Source organism: Schistocerca gregaria, chromosome 1 (genome assembly GCF_023897955.1).
Source record: "Schistocerca gregaria isolate iqSchGreg1 chromosome 1, iqSchGreg1.2, whole genome shotgun sequence".
Taxonomy (NCBI): domain Eukaryota; kingdom Metazoa; phylum Arthropoda; class Insecta; order Orthoptera; family Acrididae; genus Schistocerca; species Schistocerca gregaria.
In genome coordinates, this window is record NC_064920.1 from 320,720,614 (window position 1) to 320,744,321 (window position 23,708).

The 23,708-nt window shown below is 41.8% G+C and overlaps 1 protein-coding gene across 1 annotated transcript; it reads right to left on the reverse strand.

Annotated features, from left to right (window-relative positions):
* Positions 1–427: 427 nt before the first annotated feature.
* On the reverse strand, positions 428–22,832 carry LOC126345582 (paired box protein Pax-6-like). Its single transcript, XM_050002116.1, has 3 exons — positions 22,655–22,832; positions 3,024–3,208; positions 428–1,088 (listed from the first exon to the last, which is right to left on the reverse strand). Exons 1-3 carry the CDS (start codon positions 22,830–22,832, stop codon positions 714–716), a joined length of 738 nt encoding a protein of 245 aa, XP_049858073.1. The 3' UTR covers positions 428–713.
* Between the last annotated feature and the right edge of the window lie 876 nt (positions 22,833–23,708).

Genomic DNA, 23,708 nt, shown 5'->3' on the forward strand with positions numbered 1-23,708 from the left:
TTAATGCCTGACAAAGGTGCCATGGTGATAAATGTACCACCATATTTTTTGGTCCTAAATGACTAAAATAAAATTATCAAGAAATAAATATAGGAATAAATATAGTCAGTTGACAATAATTCTAATAGGATAGCAAAGAAATATCTGTGCTGAGTTTTGCTACAAAAAAAATATACCCACAAAAGGGTTAAAATATGAAATTCATCTCATTAAGTAACTGGGGTAAATTACCACTTTCTCAGAATTATATTACTCCTTTCAGTACTTACTCGCAATAAGACACAGTCATAAATAGAGGTGCAGTTCAGCTTCAAGCTTCAGACTCTCACACTTTTGTAAAACTTAAAGCACGGTGTAGAATTTGCAGACACAAAAAGGAAACCTCACAAATAAACACTGTTGGAAAAGAAGCTTAATACCCCAACACTTAAATTTTAGCTGAATATCACCTTTATTCATAATGATTGTACATTAATAGCCTTCACTTCTCCCAAGATGATCATTTATATCTGAAGTATCTTGCTGAAAACTTCCAGCATTATATATTGCATAAAAATAGAGTCTTTGACTATTGTTCCGTTACCAAACTTTAGTTAGCTGACATTAAGCAATTGTGAGAGAATAATCACAACACTTTATATAATGTCCTAAACATCACACATGAAGTATGACTGCTGCTACAATAAATAACTTCTTTTAGAACATAAAGCCATTCACACAGCACTAGCAATATGCTTATATTCAGAATCTGTGAGACACTGTTCAGTAGCCGGTGGTTGATGGTGTACTGTGCTCATACCTTCAACAGTAGTGTGATACAGCTGATAATTAGAAAAGGCAGAAACTTCAGAATTCAATGTTCTTTCATGATGAGAAGCTGAAGGCAGCACTGAAGCAATCTTTGAAGACCTATATTGTGGTGATGGTGGTAATACTGCTGGTGGTGATGGTGATGGTGATGCTGATTGTGCTGTAGAATCCAGTTCAAGGTTGGTACTTCTGTTATAGTCATTTCCTTCTTGCTGTATCCTTTTCATCTCTTCTTTGCGTCGCTCTTTCGCCCGCCGATTTTGGAACCAAATTTTGACCTATACAATCACAATAAATATTGTTACCAAGTGCTTGTGATTCTGCAGTTACTAAAATTTCTCTTAAGAATTAGGTTATCCACCACATATTGTAAATTATATGCTACTAAAATCCAAGGTTTGTTTGTGAAAATATATCATTTATTTATAGAGGATATAAAATGTAGACTGGCAATGGTAAGGAAAGCGTTTCTGAAGACGAGAAATTTGTTAACATCGAGTATTGATTTAAGTGTCAGGAAGTCGTTTCTGAAAGTATTTGTATGGAGTGTAGCCATGTGTGGAAGTGAAACATGGTCGATAAATAGTTTAGACAAGAAGAGAATAGAAGCTTTCAAAATGTGTTACAGAAGGATGCTGGAGATTAGATGGGTAGATCACATAAGTAATGAGGAGGTATTGAATAGAATTGGGGAGAAGAGGAGTTTGTGGCACAACTTGACTAGAAGAAGGGATCGGTTGGTAGGACATGTTCTGAGGCATCAAGGGGATCACCAATTTGGTACTGGCGGGTAAAAATCGTAGAGGGAGACCAAGAGATGAATACACAAAGCAGATTCATTTGTACTGGGAGATGAAGAAGCTTGCACAGGATAGAGTAGCATGGAGAGCTGCATCTAACCAGTCTCAGGACTGAAGATCACAACAACAACATATCATTTATGTATTTAGTGGCAGCTTAAGGAACTTCAACATCCCTCCATTTACACTACTGGCCATTAAAATTGCTACACCAAGAAGAAATGCAGATGATAAATGGGTATTCATTGGAGAAATATATTATACTAGAACTGACATGTGATTACATTTTCATGCAGTTTGGGTGTATAGATCCTGAAAAATCAGTAACTAGAACAACCACATCTGGCTGTAATAATGGCCTTGATGCACCTGGCATTAAGTCAATCAGAGCTTGGATGGCATGTACAGGTACAGCTGCCCATGCAGCTTCAACACGTTACCACAGTTCATCAAGAGTAGTGACTGGCATATTGGGACGAGTCAGTTGCTCAGCCACCATTGACCAGACGTTTTCAGTTGGTGAGAGATCTGGAGAATATGCTGAGCAGGGGAGCAGTGGAACATTTTCTGTATCCAGAAAGGCCCGTATAGGACCTGCAACATGCAGTCGTGCATTATCCTGCTGAAATGTAGGGTTTCGCAGGGATCAAGTGAAGAGCAGAGCCAATGGTTGTAACACATCTGAAATGTAACATCCACTGTTCAAAGTGCCGTCAATGCGAACAAGAGGTGACCGAAACGTGTAACCAATGGCACCCCATACCATCACACCAGGTGATTCGCCAGTATGGCGATGACGAATACATGTTTCCAATGTGCATTCACTGCAATGTCGCCAAACACAGAAGCAACCATGATGATGCTGTAAACAGAACCTGGAGTCATTCGAAAAAATGATGTTTTGCCATTCGTGCAACCAGGTTCGTCGTTGAGTACACCATCACAGGCACTCCTGTCTGTGATGCAGCGTTGAGGGTAACCACAGCCATGGTCTCAGAGCTGATAGTCCATGCTGCTGCAAATGTCGTCGAACTGTTCGTGCAGATTGTTGTTGTCTTGCAAACGTCCCCATTTGTTGACTCAGGGATCGAGCGAGGCTGCACGATTTGTTACAGCCATGCTGATAAGATGCCTGTCATCTTGACTGCTAGTGGGATCCAGCACAGTGTTACTTATTACCCACTGGAACCCACTGATTCCATATTGTGCTAACAGTCATTGGATCTCAACCAACGCAAGCAGCAATGTCACGATACGATAAACCGCAATCGCGATAGGCTACAATCCAACCTTTATCAAAGTCGGAAACGTGATGGTACGCTTTTCTCCTCCTTACACGAGGGTGTAGCAGTTTTAATGGCCAGTAGTGTATGTTTAATATTTTCTTGTCAGTGAAGTAATTGTGTGGCTTACCCTGTTGTATGATAGCTGTAACATAGCAGCTAGCTCAGAGATTGCTGTGGTACTGAGATAATTGTGACGTTGATATTGCTGCTCAAGTAACGTCACCTGCCAGCGGTAGAATGGCACTCTTGGTGTGCGGCCCAGTCGCCTCTGTCGTTGCATTTCATCCCCATCTTCAGCATTCCGCCGCGTACCTGCAAATAGTTGGCATTTGTTTAGTTATTTATGAATTTATTTGAGCTGGCAAGATTAGGCCCTTAGACCTTCCCTGACATCTGACCAGAGATCTTCAGGGCGTCAACACTAAAATACACCCAATACATAAACTGTCCCTAATGTTAAAGATAATAACAACTATAACAATAGACATAGTAATGAATCCATAAAATTTAAGAAATATCAGTGTTATTAGTGCAGTGTTATGCAATTTCTATGCTACAAATGTAATTACATCTAATGGAAATGAACGGTAGCACTGCAGGAGGAATCAAATGTGGAGGAGAAATTAACTGGTCAGAGGAAATGTTAGAAATCATAGGGTAAGATTTAGCAGATGGGACAGAAGGAAGGAAACAGAAGGCCGCCTGGAGTGGTCATGAGGTTCTAGGCGCTACAGTCTGGAACCGAGCGACCGCTACGGTTGGAGGGTCGAATCCTGCCTCAGGCATGGATGTGTGTGTGTGATGTCCTTAGGTTACTTAGGTTTAATTAGTTCTAAGTTCTAGGTGACTGATGATCTCAGAAGTTAAGTCGCATAGTGCTTAGAGCCATTTTAAGAAAACAGAAGTATTTAGGGATGTGATGTATAATGGACTCTCTCTCTCTCTCTCTCTCTCTCTCTCTCTCTCTCTCTCTCTGGATGTGTGAGGTATCTCCTAACACTCAGTGACATTTCTCTGGTGTTTTAGCTGATGTAACATGTGGCTGGAATCTGCCCAAACAAGTACTGTTCATCCCATGTTGCATGTTAAGCTCCTTGCCATTTGATAAAGCAGTCCCAAATTCATGTAGTACAATATTTTCTTTAATGGAATGTCTTATGAGGAACAGTAACATACGAAAAATAACCAGAGCTCCAGGATCAAGTGAGTAAGAGTGCTGGACCGTAGAGTTTTAGTGGATGAGACAATCTGCGCAATGTTTAGTAGAAGTGAATAAATTGTATTAGTTTCTGTAGAAATTTGAGTGTGTTGTTTTTGTGTACCTTTTTCTCTAAGGAGTTGGAAGAGCATGCCTGTTGTGGTGTTGTATTTTTTGGCAGAAGTTGCTAATAACCATTTGGAAGTAGTGTACTGGACTGCTGGTGGTGAACTTACATAGTTATTGATTATTGACTTTGACATTGTGAGAAGTTTAACAATGTCTTGCAACTCAAAGTGAAGCTGGTAAACCATACTGAAACTGATTTGATAGTGTAGCAGCTCAGAGAAATATTTTGGATCCAGCAATAAATGTTTCCAATTAAATACACAGAGCAGCACATTGCCAAGAGTGCAGTGACTGGCTGTGACCATGTATGTGACTTCACATGACACCTCGAAATCTTGGAAGCATGGACGAGAGAAAAGTTTTTCTCTGTATGTTTCTCATTCAAAGTTGAGTTTGATTTTGAAAGCAACATCATGTTAGTTCCTTAATTGCTTTTGGCCCTACAATAATATACACTTGTCCTTAATTTTTCCTTCCTTAAACTCATGCAGTAACATTAATGTAGTTTAATTACACCAGTCTGCATATTTCAGTAAGAAGTTAGCGTACATATCACACAGCAACCATTTTGCTTAATGTGTATGCAAACTTTGGTTTGGATTAAATATTGAGAATAGATTTATTATTGTTTTCATGCCCAATTCTTCCAGTTTTTTACTCTTTCAAAAGGGTTACATTTAAATGAAAAACTGGTTTTTTGAGTAAATAAAATTAGTAAAGCAGAAAATAAAATAATAGTGACCTACTTTGCACTTACTCATTGTTTCTTATGAACTACTGGGAAATATATTTTTTACCTTGCTTTTAGTATAATTTAATCAATAAGATCATTGCATTTGAATCTATGTTATGTGTCGATTGGAGATAGATATATGTCAAGCATCCCCTTACAATCAGTAGTTTTGGAGTGATACATATGGCTTCTGCAATCACCAATTGCTCCAGCATTCAACATAAAACTTTTGGCACCAAATTTTCATTATCATTATTAGGAATGACTTCAGCTGAGTCCGGAAAGATGGGGGGGGGGGGGGGGGGGAGCATGTTGAAATTTCAGAGCCTGTTTTAACAAGGGTTTGAAGAAACAGCTATCAGATTCAAATTGTAATTGGGTGCAGGTATTTTACTTTCTTCCAATTCTGAATGGTGGCACCAAGAGGGCATGTTTCTGGCTGCAAGCAATACAGGAACTATGTCCTTCATAGTTTCCACAAGCTGCTTGCACTAGTGTTTTGGTGCTGTCTGCACATCTGGAGCAGATTTGTTGATATCCCCTAATGTGCAAAAAATGTATGTACACAGTACATCCAGAATGTTGTGGTCAGCACCTACAAGGCTCAGTGCAGCATTAGGTACTGTCCATCAACTTCATCTGTTCTCTCAGTATCATTAACAACTTTACAGAAAGTTCTGCCAGGAACAGCACGTTCCAGAGGTATCAGTCATCTGGAGGTGGTGGTTGAAGGAAGAGACAGACTTGACAAGGTTAGTGGAAACTAAGAAGTGGCATTTATTTGCCATAAAAACGTGAAGTGTCTGTTTTATTTCATTTATTTATTTTGCAGTACTGCTTGTAATCTGTTTTCTTGGCTTTTAGCAGTGTATGTTGTCCAGTCCATTGATTGGATCTCTGATTCTTTCTGAAAGCAGTTAGATCACTACAAGCCAATTATCATTTGTAATGTTGACTAGAAGATGCTCTTGGAAATTTTGAAAGAATGGGGATTGAAAAGTTATCTGAAACTTGTACAAAAACAAACTGCAGCTGTAAGAACCTTGGGGCATGAGAGGAAGGTTGTGGCAAAGCAAGGTGGGATATTTTCACTTCCCCTCTTGTTTTGCCAAATGAATCCTCAAAATTCATTTTTTTGCATTTCTAACTAATTACCATTAACAAATGCGAGTAAAATTGGCATTTTCATAAAAGAGAAAGGTTGGCCCTCGGTTTTAAAGAATATAACACAAGATCTAATTTTGCACATAGTTTTATCTATGTAATTGATTTTATATTTTATTTCGATTGTGCCTAGTTAGTATCTTTTGTTATAGGGTGAAATCAGTAATTGTTTCATAACTTAAATTCTGTAATAATTATAAACATTTGGAAGACAAAACACTAGCATTCTTTAAGAATTTATTTCACTCTATTTGAAAACAAATTAACAAGAATTCCAAAGAAATTAATAGTTTTGTCAAAAATATTGTTTGCTTAACTATATATGTTAATTTCATGATTTAAACAAATAATTTGGTTTAACTCTTGTAGTAGAAGAAATGTAAAAAGAACCAGTTTTTCAATGTATTCAGTTAATTTAATGAGGTAAGTTTTAATTGTAATTTCTGTAAATTAAACTTCGAACAATGTGTAGTTTCAGTACCTATTATTGTGAGGATATATAAGGGCCCGATTTTTGGTCCCGAAACAGTCAGTCCACGGCCAAGTTTCATCAAGAAACCTGTGTTGATTAGAACAACAACAATGCTTCAACTTCACTGTGAAATAAGTGTTAACCAATTAGGTCGTGTGTTAAAACAACGACAGTGTCTGTTCTATATGTACCTTTCTATTCTTCAAGAACTGTGAACTTTTTGGTTAAGGTTTTACTGCTCATCAATGTTCAATATATTGTAGCAGTATGTGCAGGTTTGTCTGCAAACTATTAATGAGGCTTATGGAAAGTTGAAACAATAGTGCACCACCCGTATATAACTGTGTATTGTTGGGGGGGGGGGGGGGGGGGTTGTGAACAGTGAAAGTAAACTACAGTGAAATGCAACTGTGCACCTGTCCGCTACATTATTTAAGGTAGACAGCGTCGTACTTCCACACCCCATTTTTCAGCCAGTATCACAACGCAGTATGTCGACACCGAGGACAACAAACGACGAAAAGGCAAACCGTCACTAGGTGGTGGATGAGAAGAGAGGGAGACAGTGTTGTAGGCTCTCCCAGATGATGTTCAGTCTGTATATTGAGCAAGTCAAGTAGAAATTTGGAAAGAAAATTGAAGTTCAGAGCGAAAAAATGAAAATTGTTTGGTTTGCCAATGATATACACTCATGCTCATAAATGAAGGATAATTGCAGAATGCGGTGCCACACAGCATGGCACTACACAAAACTGGTGCTAATAGCATAGGCACATAGGGAACACACTTGACACAGATCTGTAAGTCCACAGTATTGATGATAAATTGAGAAAACCGTCCCGAAACACATGCTACAAAATGCCACTGTTTTCTGAGCATGTACCCCAACATCAATATGGGATATGATCACCATGCACACTTACCTCCATTACTGCATTACAACAGCATCTTCACTGTTTTCCGCGTTCCCCCAACACACTTTGTATTCCCTCCATTGCCAGAGTTGCCAACTGCCCTCTGTGAGTGGTTCTTTCACGTTGACATCAAACATATGCAGGCGGTGGTACATAAATGTGACTGGACCATTATAAGCAGAGAGCGTCTATTGTCGGACAAGAGGAAACATTTTGAAAACATCCACATCCATACTCTGAGGATCACTACACAGTTTTATTGTGCCATTACATGCACGAATGGTACATGGGATGAAGGACTGCTTATGTGCCTCCTTGGGTATTTCACTGACACTACAGAAGTGATACAAGGATGCCAATGACAATTTGCAACTTCCTTGCAGAATAAAACTGTGCATCGGATGGGGAGTCGACCCGGGAAGTATAACGGGTATACTTCCAGTATTGAAGCTTTGAGGGGGAATCGTGTCATGCCTGGACAACTGAGTCACTAAGAGCATAGCCTGCGATAGATATGGTTCTGATGAACAGCCCCACAGTTTTAATCTGAGAGGAAGATTTGAAACAGACATCCGCCAATACAGAGTGAAGATTTCATTCTGGAAACAATCCCCTAGGCTGTGGATAGACTTTTCTTTGCAATAACACTGCTTCCAGGCGGTGCCGCAATGTATGCGGGAGAACTTAGGTATAGTTTAGGAAAGTGGGAGAGAGGTACTGACCATGAAGTTATGATCAGTCGCCAACAGCACAGAATACAATGTTCCAGGCTCGAATCCCAGTCAGGCATACACTCCCATTATACTCACCCCCGCCGCCCCCCCCCCCCCCCCCCCATGTTAGACAACTCCGTGACTATTCGTGGTGCCCTTTTTTTTGTATACCTTTGATGCCATTGTGTAAACCTATCCTCATCAGATGAATATAGTGTAATATCAACAGCAACGTAAAATGGATTAAACGGAGTTCGATTCCTTATGAACAGGAAGGCAGGGCAGAGAAGGAGCTGCTAAGTTCAATGATTCAGTGATAGCATTATTCTCATCATAACTGGCAACATACCAATGGTAACAACGATAATTCAAGTGTATAGGCTGACTTCACAGGAAAAAATGAGAAGGTACACGGAGAATATGGGGGAAGTTAACGGGTAACTTGATTTGCGAAAAAGGGATGAAAATGGAGAATTGAAACGCTGTCGCAGAGAAATGAATAGAAGACACAGTTACGGGATAAAATGGGCTTGGCAGTGTGAATGAGAGAGGAGAAAGGTTAATTGAGAACTGAAATAAATACTAGCGACTGCACTGTTCAAAACTCAAAAAAAGAGAGGTCTTCTTGGAAAACGCCTATAGACGCGAGAAAATACCATCTGGATTACATCATAGTGATGCAGAGATTCTGGAATCTGGCATTGGATTGTAAGACGTACCTGAGCAGACAGAGAGACCATTAGATTGTAAGACGTACCCAGGAGCAGACAGAGAGATCACTATCCTGTAGTGATGAAGAGTAGGCTGAAGTGCAGGAGAATTGTTAAGAGAGAATAAAAATAGTAGAAAATCGGAAAGTGTATTGTACACTGCTGAAACTGTAACGGTACGTTGAAATGGCAGTAATATGGTGGAACATTGAGAAAGTACTGCAAATTTATGGAATGTGTTATATGCAAGGACAGCATCGGACGGAAAGCAATTACAGAGAACGCGGTGATCATTGTAGGAGGAAGGAAGTCAGCATAGGTCTTTTTCTGCAATATCTAGAAACGCACTTGGACAATCACTGTGAAATGCATGGCAGTGGGTACCTCTCATTTTACCACATTGTAGGATTTCTTCCCATTCTGTTCGCATATGGAGCGTGTGAAGAATGACTGTGTAAGTACCTCTGTGACCACTACAGTTATCTTGTCTTCGTGGTCGCTATTGGAGCGATACATAGGGGGCTGTAGTATGTCCTTAGATTCCTCAATGAACACTAGTTTTTAAACCATTAAATGTTATCTTTCACGTATCTTCAAGTGTCCGCCAGTTCAGGTTTTCGGCAGGATACATTCAGATGTCTGAAATATTCCTTCAAAATAAAATTTTATTAAGCGGTTGTTGTTGGTATGTATTGTCGATAAGCCTTTTTTCTTTTTTTTAGAAAATGCAACGTGTTATGTTTATTGGCAACTACCACAAGTAGTCCATGTCATGCATTGATGAGCCAAAACACTATGACCACTGTCCCTGCGAGACCGAATGTGGTCTGGTGTCGCTGCGGCTCACGTTAAGTGGTAGCAAAATTATTTAAGCAGAACAGGGACGAATGGGGAATCGTCCCAACGACGACACGGGCCACAGATGGGGAAATGCACTGACATAAGCGGCTTTGACAAGGAGCAGGGTGTTATGGCCCAGCACCTGGGAACAAACATTGTAGTTTGCATGCTACTGTCATGGGCATCTATGGAAAGTGATTGAAGGACGATGAGTTTATGATGAGGTGTCAGACGTTCACGTATCATCACAGAGTGTGGAGGTCGAGGATTGTCCATCCTCGAAAGCAGGACTGGAAGCGATCTGTGGCGGATCTGGCGACAGAGCACAATGCCAGTGCAGACAAAAATGTTTTGGAGCATATCGTTCAGCGCACATTGTTGAAAATGGGGTTCCACAACTCACGACCGCTACGTGCTCCCATGTTGACTCAACGACATCATCAGTTACCATTGCAGTGGGCACGAGATCATTGAGATTCGACCTTGGTCACTGGAAACGTATCACTTGGCGGGATGAATCACGTTCCTTGTTACACAAGGTCGGTGATCATGTCCAGATGCGCCATCATCCAGGTGAATGGCTGCTCGAAACATGCACTGTTTAACTGACAGGCTGGTGAGTACGGTATTATGCTATGCGGGACATATGTGGCAGTACTCGAAGGCACTGTGACAACTATGGACCACGTGAATGTTACTACAAATCAATAGCATCCCTTCATGCTTGATGCCATCCCCGAAAGTTATAAAGTTTATTGTCATTGACACAAAACCGGAATTGCGCTACAGTGGTCTGAGGAGCACGACAGTGAACACACTTCGATGTTTTAGCCTCGTAATTCGCCTGTCCGGAACCTAATGGAACAGATCTGGATCACTGTTGAGAGCCAGTTCCACGCAAACCTACGGCCCATAATTTACTGGACTTCCGTGAACTGTGTGCAGACATCCGGCGTCAAACATCTCTGGAAATCTAAAAAATACTTATTAAATCCAAGCCATGCAGAACCGCTTCTGTACTGCATTCCTGGCGCGAACCAGCTTGCTATTAAGGAGGTGGTCAGAATTGCTTTGATCATCAGTGTAAGTTTCATATAGCGTGCAGTGATTAATTATTTTGATTCAAAAAGTGGGTCACGGTGCAGATACATATGTATATGGGAGTTAACAAGGAATCTGTGCAGGCGTGAATCCACGATTTGCTCCTGGGAAGGTTCACAGTTATGTAAGGTCTCCTTCCTTCCCACGCACACCGCACTCCCAACTAAACCAAATATAACTTGAGGTCGTCCCCACTTTTAATGACACACACACACATGCTTACGATTTAAATAATGATGATAAAATAAGCAAATGTGGGTGGGCCTTGAATCTAATCAATGGAGTTGACCCAATGGAGCAACAAACCAAAAGGCAATTCAAATAATGCAAGAAAGAGACCAGGCAGTCTGGAACTGGATATCCCCCGTTAATAATCAAGTGCACAGCTTCTGGCCCAAATACCTGACCAGTCTGCATGTGAAAATGCCTGAACTATTTAAAGTTTGCTATAGACAGGCAACATCTGTGAATGGCTAAGAACTGGAAAACCGTATTTAATACATATGGGCACACATAAAGGAGTAAAACCCGGAAATTACTAGCCAATAACATGTTTGCCTACCATGTTCAAGTTGCTGGTAGGCATTATACCGACAGAATTCAGGACTTTCTAGAAGAAAACTGCGTTATACCAGCAGAAGAAAACTGTAACAGTGAAGAACCAGGCGCACGGAGGACCAATTCCCGATCGACGAAATGATTCTGGAAAAATGAAGAAGGCAGAAAACAAACGTATATGTAACCAGGATTGATTACAAAAAGCCTTTTGCTCACTACATATGGAAACGTGGGTCGGCAAAAACGTCAGGAAATTCACCAAAAAAAAATCGACGTAACACAGGAAGAAATAAAAGTTACGGACTAGTTAACACCAAGAGTGTCATTTTCCAGGTGGATTCATTGTTCCCACTAGTGTTCCATCATTGCTGTCTTTATTCCACTGTCAATCATCTCTCAGAAAACAAATGTGGCATACCAAACAGTGACAATTTCTTAGAAAATACCCCACATGCGGCATATGCATGATCTGTAGCTCTACGCAGAGTGCTAAAATGCAATCTGTAAAGAATACAGTCTGAACCATCAGCAATGACAATTCCGAACAGACAAGCCATCAAGTGCTAACAGCTGGACACCACCAGAGCTGAATAACCTGGACAGTAAAAACAAGAAAACTCGTGACAATTCACCGTGCTCTTCACGTTGGGAGTGACGTCGACAAAATAGGCGGTAGAGGACACCTGCAAGTAGGACAGACAAAGGAAGACGAGGAGCAGAAATAGGCAAACTGGGTGGAAGGTAGCCAAAAATCGGCTAGGATGTCAACAACGGAAAGTGTCTCGAACGAGAGCCAATACCGGAAAGCTGTGCTACAATGCCAAACTGATAGCCTTCAGAATAAAGGTAGTTTTTGGAGAAGATCTAGGGTAAAATAAATAAAGAAAATGTCAGAAATGGCTGACGAACGAAACCCTAAGGAAGGGAATTGGAAGACTGGTTTTTGGTGTACAGGAACAAGCCATCAGAACTAGCGCCATCAAAGCCAGTCGAAGTATCAGCAGAAGACCTAAAATGGAGACTATGCAAAGAAGCTAGGAAACAACTGACCACATCTTAAGTTGTTAAAAGAGCTCCCTCAGACCGTACAGGAGCACAGGTACAATGCTGTAGCATACACGATCCACTGGAATTTACGCCAAAATTACGATCAGCGAGCGGCAAAGAATGGTTGGACCACAAGCCAGAAATAATTGTCAAAAACGAAATGCCAAATTACTGTTGAACTACAGACAGGTAGATTGCAGGATCACAACACACAAGACATCACAACTGTGTAGGAAAAGAAAGTGTAGACTGTTATATCGGAGATACACGGAAAAGTGTATTTCACGAACTTACAAAGGATTAAGAAGAATTGTAATTTTATTTGATCAAATGAATTGAGGTCAATGGAAGATATGTTGAGAAATATACAGGTTGTCCGTAATTAAAATTCCAGTTTCAAAACGCTGTAGAAAGATAACTACTACTCAGAAGGCGTCAAATTTCAACAGCATATTATTGACGCAGGGGGGGGGGGGGGGGGGGATTGGAGAAAAAGAAGGAGAAGGAGAACTCCAATAGATGGCCCTATAAGCGTCTTCATGCAAATGGAATCGGCTATAATTGCAAATTACACCATCAGTACTGTTCAATGTGCATGACTGCACAAGTTCGGCAGTCAACAGGTGTGGCACTGTTAGTTGGGTTAGCCCATCCTACATGGCAAGGTCGTACCGCAGAGGAAGGGAAAAATCGGCCTTTAACTGATCTGGGTTCAAAAAGCGCATAACAAGCAAAATGGCATCGGTTTATAAACGTCGTGAGAGTGGCGCAAGATATATTCAGTATGCTGCCCACTGTTTTCGGCCACAAATTCAAATCGTTAAACAGTATGTTCCACAACAGATCGAAGTGTCTCGGCATCACGTTCAGAATACGTTGCACAATGCGTGCCTTCAGTTCAGCTACGTAATTCGAGCACTGAACACAACACCTTTCAGATAACCACACAGCCAGAAGTAACACGGTTTAAAATCAGGTGATCTGGACGGCCAGGCTCTAGGGAAATGACAGCTGATAATTCTAACATTTCCGAAATGCCTCTACATCAGCCACTTCATTCGCTGTGCAATATGCAGAGAAGCGCCATCTTACATAAAAATGATCTTATCCACATACAGACGCGGTTGAAGGGTTCGATTGACCTTGGTGTGCAAAAGACTCTCATATCGTTTATCAGTGGTAGGACTCACCTCCTCGAAAAAATACGGCCCTACGATAAATGATGCCGTCAGCCCGCACCGCTGCCATCTTTGTGAAATGAAGTAGTAATAGCTGATGTATGTGCCAATTTTCCAGTGCTCGTATTCTGCAATTTTGGTATTGCCATCTCCTTGGAAATGGGCTGCTTCTCTTCACAGACAGTTCCGTGGCCATTATTTGTCCACTTCCATGCGAGCAACCACTTAGAAAGCGAACGTTTGTCTTGCTGGCAGGTCAGCCGAAAGCAGCTCCCGAACATGGGTAATTTTGTATGGCGAGCAGTGCGGGGTGCTTCGTAGGATTTTATGCACTGTGCTCGCAGGCATGTGCAACTTTCGGGCGATTTCCCGTGCACTGCATGTTTGCATACCATCACTCGACTCCTCCTGCAATGCTGAGGCCATGTCTCCGACAGAGTTGGTTCAACTGCTTTTCTCCCTCTGCCACATTGCACTACAAAAGGACCTGTCATTTTGAATTTTGTAAACATTCTCTCCATACCATTAACAGACATACCCTTGAGTGTCCGGAACTTCTGCAGGGCTACTGGCGCACAGTCGCCGTTCTTGTAAAAGAGCGTTACCAGCGGCGCGCGGTGCTTCATGGACACAGCCATGTTGGAGGCCTCGGACGCATACTGAGGTACAGCCGTGTGTCGCGCGTCTGTTGGCGTGCATATTCTGACGCTTACGGCGCCATCTACTGGTTAAACTTGGGTTGAATTTTTTGTTCCTTGACGTTCTGCCCTGCTCCAATAATATGCAGCTCAAATTTGACGTCATTCTGAGCAGTGGTTCTCTTTGCACAGCGTGTTGAAACAGGAAATTTAATTACCGACACCCTGTATGAAAAAAAAAGAAGAGAGGCCAGCTGCGAGTAGAAGTGGCGCTCTGAAGGGTCTGTATAATCTTAATTATGTATACAGACAGTTCATCCATACAGGGAGGAAGAATCATAATGATTTTTGGCTGTTATCGACACTGATACCGGCAGTATATCGGCCCAGGGAATTTCAAGACTTTCGAGAATATTTTGAGATTGAAGTCGGATTACAAATGACAGAAGAATTTTTTTCATGTGATATAATTAAAAAATTAACGATTTTCTAGCTTTTTGCCCTTTACTTGCAGTGTAAAACCGTGCTTCTTCCCAAATTTCATGATTCTAGGTCAACGAGAAGGATCCTATCAGTTTTAATGAGTGTTTCCGAGTAGCAAAATATGTGAGATAAATGGCTAACACTGTTGATTGCATTGACAGTAGCCTATCTACGCTGCAACACTACGTTATCATAGAACTTACTATGTGACATAAATTTCAACTTGATACGTCTACCCGTTCCTGAGAAAAAGGAATCTTAACAGACGGACAGTCAGATAAAAAATGGTGAAACAAAAGACGTTTTCGTGTGATACAGCTAAAAACTAACAATTCCGGTTTTCTCTCTTATATTGTGAAGCCTTTCTTCTTCCCAAATTTCATGACTCCAGGACAAGGGCAAGTATCCTAAAGGTTTTGATGAGTCAGTTTTCGAATATTAAAATGTGTGACATAAATGGATTTTTTTTTTTATTTCATTGACTTAGACGCTTCAGTTATTTACACGACCAAGGGGCGGTAGACCTTAGTATTTGACGTAAATTTCTACTTTCTACGACTAACCGTTCCTGAGAAAAAGGGTTTTTTAGCAATCGGACAGACATACAACAAATTGATCCTGCAAGGAATCCGTTTTACCGATCGAGGTACGGCACCTTTAAAAAATTTTAATCTTAGCTGCCAGTAACAGCGGCGATGGCGAAGGCTTTAGGGCAACACTTCGCCGAAAAGGCCACAGAACAATTATTTGTGATGTGCCATATACCACATCAGTTATCATAAATCAAGGTGAGAAAAAGCAGCCGGCCACTGTGGCCGAGCGGTTCTAGGCGCTTCAGTCCTGAACCGCGCTGCTGCTACTGTCGCAGGTTCGAATCCTGCCTCGGGCATGGCTGTGTGTGATGTCCTTAGGTTAGTTAGGTTTAAGTAGTTCTAAGTCTCGGGGACTGATGACCTCAGATGTTGAGTCCCATAGTGCTTAGAGCCATTTTTTCTTAAGAAAAGGCACAGTTTCTTATTTTGAAATCTGGTCAGTGTAGATAAAATAAACACGGCACAAACAAAAAAATGAAAACAATTTAACACAGACTTACGCCGGCATTTTGAACACACAAGGTTCAAAATGGGTGTTTCAGGATAGCATAACTAGTAATGTCATTATGAAGTGTGGTTACCTTGACTAGAATGCAGCACATAGAGCGATGTATGCTGCTGTTACCGATGCTGACCACGACATCTAAGTGGAGAGAACGTTGGGATCGCTTGCAGATGATGATCGTGTGAAGCCGTATTAAACTCTTGTGTATAAATTAAGATTAATAACAGCTAGTCGAATCAGTTAATTGTTAACGAAAAATAAATGAGAACTCTACTTCTTTCTCGAGTGTCTTTGGCAATTAAGCCATCTGCCCATCGGTTGACCGCTGCAATTCTTGAACGTTTGCCGAAACATAACTTTTATGTAAACTTCTACACCTTTCAGAATGCTTGCGTTTATCTGACACCAGACACCATAAACCCCTTTCAGGAACTCCGAAGTTCAGGTTTGAGTTTGAGCAGGAATAAGGAGCCAACGAGGACAAATGGAAGTATGTCAGCAAACCGTCTAAGATTCACTGGAATACCTGAATTACGAAGGCTCATTTTCGCATAAATGCCATTCTAGTTGGGAAACACGTTGCGCTATTAGATAGTATAGGACATCGCATGCTCTATTGGACTCTGCGTTAATTACTTCAGGGAGTTAAACGAAGCCCAAAAAAATTGCTCTTGAAATTGTTTGACGCCGGGCACCTGTGCAATGAAAAACTGTTTTGCTAAATTCTGAGCAACAGTACTTACTGTGGAGGAATAGATGTTGAGGGAATGAACCGTTTGCTGAACACAAGTATACGCCGCCTACAGATAAAAGAACCGCCTAGTTTCTGAGTGTATGAACACTGAGTAAAATATACGGTGAAATAATATGTTTGAAATTCCGAGATTAATGATGATGAAGTGCAAAGGCAGTCGAGTAATCTAAAACATCTACACAAGTCAAAGGAGAATAAATAATACGACAAATAAAAATGAATTAGTGTTAAGAAGGGTATAAGAATAGGTCGCAACTTGTAGCCACTGTTGTTTACGTTTGTCGTCGAAGAAGCAGTGAACCAAGTGCATGACAGGAATTAAAGAGCCAAGGTGGCAGATGTCAACGCTAAGGTTCGCAGATGCTGCAAGTAAAGAGCGCTTTGAATACCTGTTGAATGGAGTGAGCATCCGACACTGTAGAGAATTTGAATTGCGGAAGAATAAAAGCTGATGAGCGTTAGGAGAAGAAGAATACCTATTTGCTAAACATCGAAATAAGGGAAGGAACTGAAGAGCAACTAGTGGAAGGATAACGCTGTCTAGGAAGTAAAACGAACCAAAATAGACTAAATAACAGATATGTGGTAGATCTTGGCGCAAGCTAAGAAAACATTTCTTGTTCGACGTATGTACGTGGATATCAGACATTTACGAGGGGCTGTAAAATCAAGATACCCACCACAATGGGACTACGAAATGGTTTCATTCAAAAGTAATCACCACACACGTTTAGGCATTTATCCACAGCTAGACGAGACGATCAGTTCCTGTTTCGTAGAGAGTGGTCGGCCACTGACGGATTGACAATCCCACCCAGCTTTGCGCTTGCTTGTCCAACTCTAACGACGTCCACTCATGTTTTTTCTTCAGGTCGCCAAAGATGTGAAAACCACACGGTGAAAGATCCGGATTGTGCGGAGGATGCTGCAGTGTTTCCCAATCAAATCGCTGATGCGTAGTCTTCGTCCGATTGGCAGTGTGGGGGTGGGAGTTATCGTGCAATAGGATGATTCCGTCCGACAGCATTCTCGGGCGTTTTGATTTTATGGCGCATCGCAGTTTCTGCAAAGTATCTTCATAGTGCTATAAACTGACTGTAACTCCACGCTCGAGAAAATCGACGAGCCGAGCACTGCTGCAGTTGGAGGAGGTCATAATGACATTGCGTTGTGCCGCCACTTCGATCCCGAGAGCAAACGGCAAAGCCAACAGTGGAAAAATCTCACATCTCCCCCGCCAAAGAAATCCAAAGCCGTTCACACAAGTTCCTGTAAGTTGCACGCTAACGTCCGCCCCCAGACTGTCAATCGGATAAAGGCTACGCTGCAGCGACGTGGTTGGGAAACAACACAAACATTCTCCATACGGCTCGGATCTTTCACCGCGTGAGTTTTACATTTTGGCGACCTGAACAAAGACATGCGTGGACGTGAGGTTCAGCCGGACATGAAGCGCAAGAGATGGTGCGCTTGTAGACCCGTCAGCGGCAGATAGCGTTCTACGAAACAGGAGTTGGTGCGCGTGGTGATTACTTTTGAATGGAACCATTCCATGGTCCAGTTTTGGCGGATGTTCCGTTTTCATTTGTCTACCCCTTACACATGGCGTTACGGAACATGTTTCCGAAACTGCAGCTGTGGAGCACAGAATCGCATGGAACTGAAGCTTGAGAAACAGAAACTGAATCATTGAAACGTATCATTGCAGAAGGTTGTCGAAAATTAAGTGGTCAGAGAAAATATAAAATAAACAGGTAACTGAAACAACAGTTGAGGATGGATGTCCATGGCAAATCCTTAACAGAAAAAGGGAGAACTTAGAGCTACATTCATCCAGGAATAGTTAACGTGATAGCTATAAGCAATTATTAGATCGTCCTGTGTATATTACCGATGATGCTACACATAGCAGGTATACAGGGATGAAGTACTACCACGTGAGAGTGAGACTGTCATGAAATCAGTCGACTAATGTAAACAACCGCTGCAGTAATATACCGGAGGTGGCACCATTATAAAACTGTTGCGTAATACACGAAGTCCAGTATTTGAACAATGGTTGACGCAAAATTTGGCAGTGGATTCCCAATCAAATTTAATAGAATAAATAGGCGAAAAGATGATTCGATCAGCAATCAACAACTGTAAATAACCGCAACCGTCAAATATCTAGAGACATCCATTTCGGTCAGTTTAAGGTGGGAAGACCACTTGCAAGCGGGTACCGTACTGAAAATAAATGGAAAATCCTTTAAAAAATCCTAAGTGTAATTCCTCATCAACGGAGGTCACTTACGAAACTTTTCCAATCACCTCAGAGTTTCGTTGGTCTGACTGGGATCTTTACCAAATTGAACTAAGTAAGGTAGATACAGGGAATATCTGAAGAAGAACTGCGCATTCTGTCGTTGATTTATTTAGTGATTGTGAGCGTGCCACAACCGGCCCGGACAGCCGTGCGCTTTAGCACGCCGCTTTCGAGATTCGGGGAGGCCTGCCGGCCCCAGAACGAATCCGCCCGGCGGATAACGACAGACGGAGTCCTGGGCAACCTGGATGTGGCTTTTTCGCGGTTTCCCACATCCAATTAGATGAATACCGGACTGGCACCTACGTCCTGTGTCTGTTACACGATTTACAAACGTTTCGAAAATGTTTTCGCAGTTTCACATGGAGAACACCAGATGCAAATAGGCGGAGTGTACAATTTCTGCCCCGGTGAAGGGGAAGAGGGACGACTTGAAGGGCACCCGGTCACCCGGTCACCCTCTATAACTAACATTGCCAAATTCAGGTTAATATGCTGACTGCGTGAGATAAAGACCAGCAGAGAGAAGAAAAAGGGTCGTGAGAGTGTCGCAGAAATGTCAGGAGAAAAACCCTACAGTGAAATAAGCTGCTAGAAAGAACTTGTATGTCACAGAAAAGTTTACTCATAAAAATCTGAGCGTAGCTGTTCCAAGACGAGGCAAGAAAGAGATTGCTTCCTCCTACACACACCTCGCGTAATGAAAATGACAGTGAAATTGGATAAACTCTGCCTTTTGTAGAGGAAAGCTAGCAGACTTTCTTCTCGTGCACCACCCGCGAACGAAATAAGGAGGATATAAATTAAACCGGTAACTCCATGCTTCCGACATAACTTCGGGCGCGCCGCGAGGAAATGTTTTGAGTCCTTGTTGTTTGTGTGAGACAAAATTAATCAATCTTTCTGCATGTGATTGCAGTTATCTATAATTAAGTACTGTCTGAATAAAGCCAAACAAACATCCAGTCATATACTGATAAGATTTCGAAGTGGTGCGAATTGGCAGCTCGCTTTAAATGTTTAGAAATATAAAATTGTTCCCCTTACGAAAAGCAGGAACGTAGTATCCTGTTCACTATAACATCATCAATGGAATCAATCAACATACAAAAATACCTAGATGTAAAAATTTCTACAGGAATGTAATGGAGGCTCAGTGTAAGATGACACACCATTGATGGGATACTGGGCAAATGTATCAAATTCTAGAATTTTACTCAAGTGTATGGGGCTTATAACATGCGGTAGTAAACGAATGGAGAGAAGGGCGGCGAGAATTGACATAGGTTTATTCGACAGATAAGAGAGCGTGATGGGAATTCCGAAGAACCTCAAGTCGCAGACGGTTGAAGATAGACGCCAACTGTCCCTACGTAGAAAATTTCAAGAATCGGTATTAAGTGATGAATCTAAGATAGTATTACTGGCTGTTGCGTATCGGCACTGTAGAGACGGCGGAGATTAGGCTAATTACGGCACGCACAGAGACATTTAAGCACTCATTCTGCCGTGCTGCAACTGCAAATGTAACGGGAAAAAAGCCTAATTTGTGGTACAATGGGAAGTACGCTCTGCCACGCACTTCACAGTGGTGTTCACATTACACAGGATAAAAACAAATTTCACCGACAAAATCTGAGATTTTTCAGCGATTTTGTGAGTAGTATGGTATAATTAACCTGTGGTCATTGGTATCTCGTTACATAGGAGTTGCATTTCGTTCGATTTATTCATTTTTTTCTTTATCTTTTGATCTGTATCGGACTGAAAAAACGCAAAAAGGGCAAATGTCAATTGTTTGTATTGTTTGGAAACAAACTTATTCCAGTCACTCGTGACTCTTGCTGCTGACAACGATCAGGATGCCTTACCCTCCCGCCTTCAAGGTTTCATTCAGTAGTGTTCGGTTCTGTTTCTCGATTTTTTTTAAGCAGTGTCAGTTCTACGTCAACAGTGATACACAGCAGTACGGGTAGGTTTACTGATGAAGAGTTAGCAGATAAGCGCTTCGTGTATAGGTTCATTGAATGCAATGGACGCTTTGATGACATCGCTGTGCTTTTGCACCTGAGGGTTCTCGCATTGTTCTGTGTTTTGCACATTTTTAATGATTGCATGTAAAAAGGATTTTTCCTGTTGTAAAGGTATTTCAGGAGAAACAAAGACAACTGGGGCAACAAACCGAAACAATTACACTATTTCTTTGTAATGAGGCACCAGAGACCACCTGTCGCATGTAATACAATGCTCAGAAAATACGCCTAAATAACATTTGAACTTTTGTCAGCGGAATTTAGGTTCACCTTGAAGATGTAGGAAGAAGGAAAGGAGGAATGAAGGAAGGAAGGAAGGAAAGAAAGAAAGGAAGATTAGAGTTTAATGTCGCGTGTGCAGCGCGGTCATTGGAGACTGAGTAGAGTTCATTCAGCCATACGGCTCATGGTGACTTGCTTACTAGGAAATGGACGGTTAAAAATTGTAAAGAAAATACAACAAAGTACAAAATGAAGCAAATTTCATGGTAAGCATAGTGGCTGTATTTGGGAAATCACGACAGTGAAATAGATGGAGCACTTAATAATATCCTCCATCTACTGTCTTTATGGCATGTTTATTTTGTAATACACATGTCGAAGTTACAACTTCGTCACCATCGTTTTCTGTTGTTACGTACGGAGGTTCATTACGAAGTCAACGCACCACAAAGTTGAATTGTTACAGAACATTTTAAACTGCTGTTTACAAAATTTTGGTGGAATATACACAGGAGTATAGAAGAATATATTTAGATTTTTGTTGAATAATCGACTTATAGTAGCTGTGTTGACAAACAATGTGCATATATTCTCCTCCACGTCAGTACGTATTTCACGACAATTTCATAAACTGTTATTAAGAATGTACCGTATCTGTAACAATTACGCGTTTGTGGTGGGTCGACAAAGCAATGAAGCTCTCTACATATATATTACTAAACTGTTAACCCGGACCACGGCGCACGATCCCAGTTGCTGGTTGCGTGTCTAACGGCTGCAGAGTCAACAAAATTTTGATTTTCGATATTCAAGACACTTGTTAACCGAATTCAAAAATTTAAAATGCTATCATAATTTACTCATTGAGAGGTACGATCTCACGTTTAACACAATAAGTCAAATATTACAGTTAAAAACTGTTTGCATGTCTTGAGGCAGCTAACTCATCGCGTTCAAATTACACAGAATATATTCATCCAGTATTTCAGAATGAGAGAACTTGACTACTTCGAACAACCCTTCCCGCCCCAGCTCCGCCACCCTCCCCACAAAATAACGATAGGAAAAAAAGTTTACCGCTTACTACTTTTTCGCCGTTTATGCAGTAAAAATTTCAGAATCAGGCATGACGTTTTAATTTATTACTTGTTTGCTACTGACTCTATTCGCAACACATATTGCAGACAGTATCCACATGTAGCACTGAACGTACCTACAAAATTGTGCGGTTGTACGAGGCGTTGTCCGGAAGGTCTGACGTTTCATACATTGGAGTTCAATTCTTTAGACAATTGGGGTTAGGGATTTATTGGTGACAGCAAAACCCGCTGATGATAAAGCTGTGGCATAATAAAATGCTATAAAAGCAGCAGAAGAAATTTATTATGAGGCTTTCCATCTTTACTGCAGCTGTAAAGAGCGCCTCAGAAGTGCGGACAACTGTAAGCGGTGGCGGCGTACTCACGCGGCAGCTTGGGCGGCCGGTAGCGCGTACAGTGCAGCCACTGGAAGTCCGGCTGGTGCGTGGGCGGCGTGGGCTGGCGGCGGCCCTCCTGGGGGTCCTCCCGCAGCCCCAGGATGCGGTCGACGCTGAAGTCCGTGAAGCGCGCCTGCGGCCGCTCGCTGCCGCGCCCGTTCGACATGTCTGCGCAGTCTGCAACCCCGCGGGTCGCCGCCGGGGGGTACAACCTGCTGGCTCCTCCCACTGGCGGGGTGAGGGAGGGGGAGGGGGAGGGCCACCTCTCCGCTGGTTGGTGCTCCGCGCACCCCGCGAGGCAGCAACCCTTCGAGTCTCAGGTCCTCGCCCACAGCCACCGACCGGTTTCGTTGCAGCTGATGACGCTACGTTAGCGATGTAACTGAGGCGGGCGGTTTCGTCGGCATCCAATTCGGTGTCGCAGGCTGCGCAATTGATTTGTCGGAGACAGAGATGGTATTTACGTCACTATTGTTTCGGAATAACAACAGCACAGTGTAAAATTGTTAGTTTATTCGGTAATTTTTATTTTCGCATTGACCGAAGCGGCAAGTAACATTCAATCCTCTTCCCTCTTTTTTTTTTTTTCAGTGCTCTTTCAATTTCTCTTCATTTTGTCGTTTCCTATCTTGTGTCCATCGCCGCGTGATTAGCCGAGCGGTCTCAGGCGCTGCAGTCATGGACTGTGCGGCTGGTCCCGGCGGAGGCTCGAGTCCTCCCTCGGGCATGGGTGTGTGTGTGTTTGTCCTTAGGATAATTTAGGTTAAGTGGTGTGTAAGCTTAGGGACTGATGACCTTAGCAGTTAAGTCCCATAAGATTTCACACACATTTGTGTCCATCTTGTTTAAGATTTATTATTTCCTCCGCCTCGAAAGCCTCTTAAATTTAGTATTTTATTCTTAAAAAAGTGCTCTTCCCGCTATTTTCGATTCTTTTACTTTTTTCTTTCTAGTTTTAGTCTTATGTATGTAATCCATGCTATTGTCGATTTCTTTTTCCAAAAACTCAGATATATTTGTTTTGTTAGCTAGTTCTTATTCA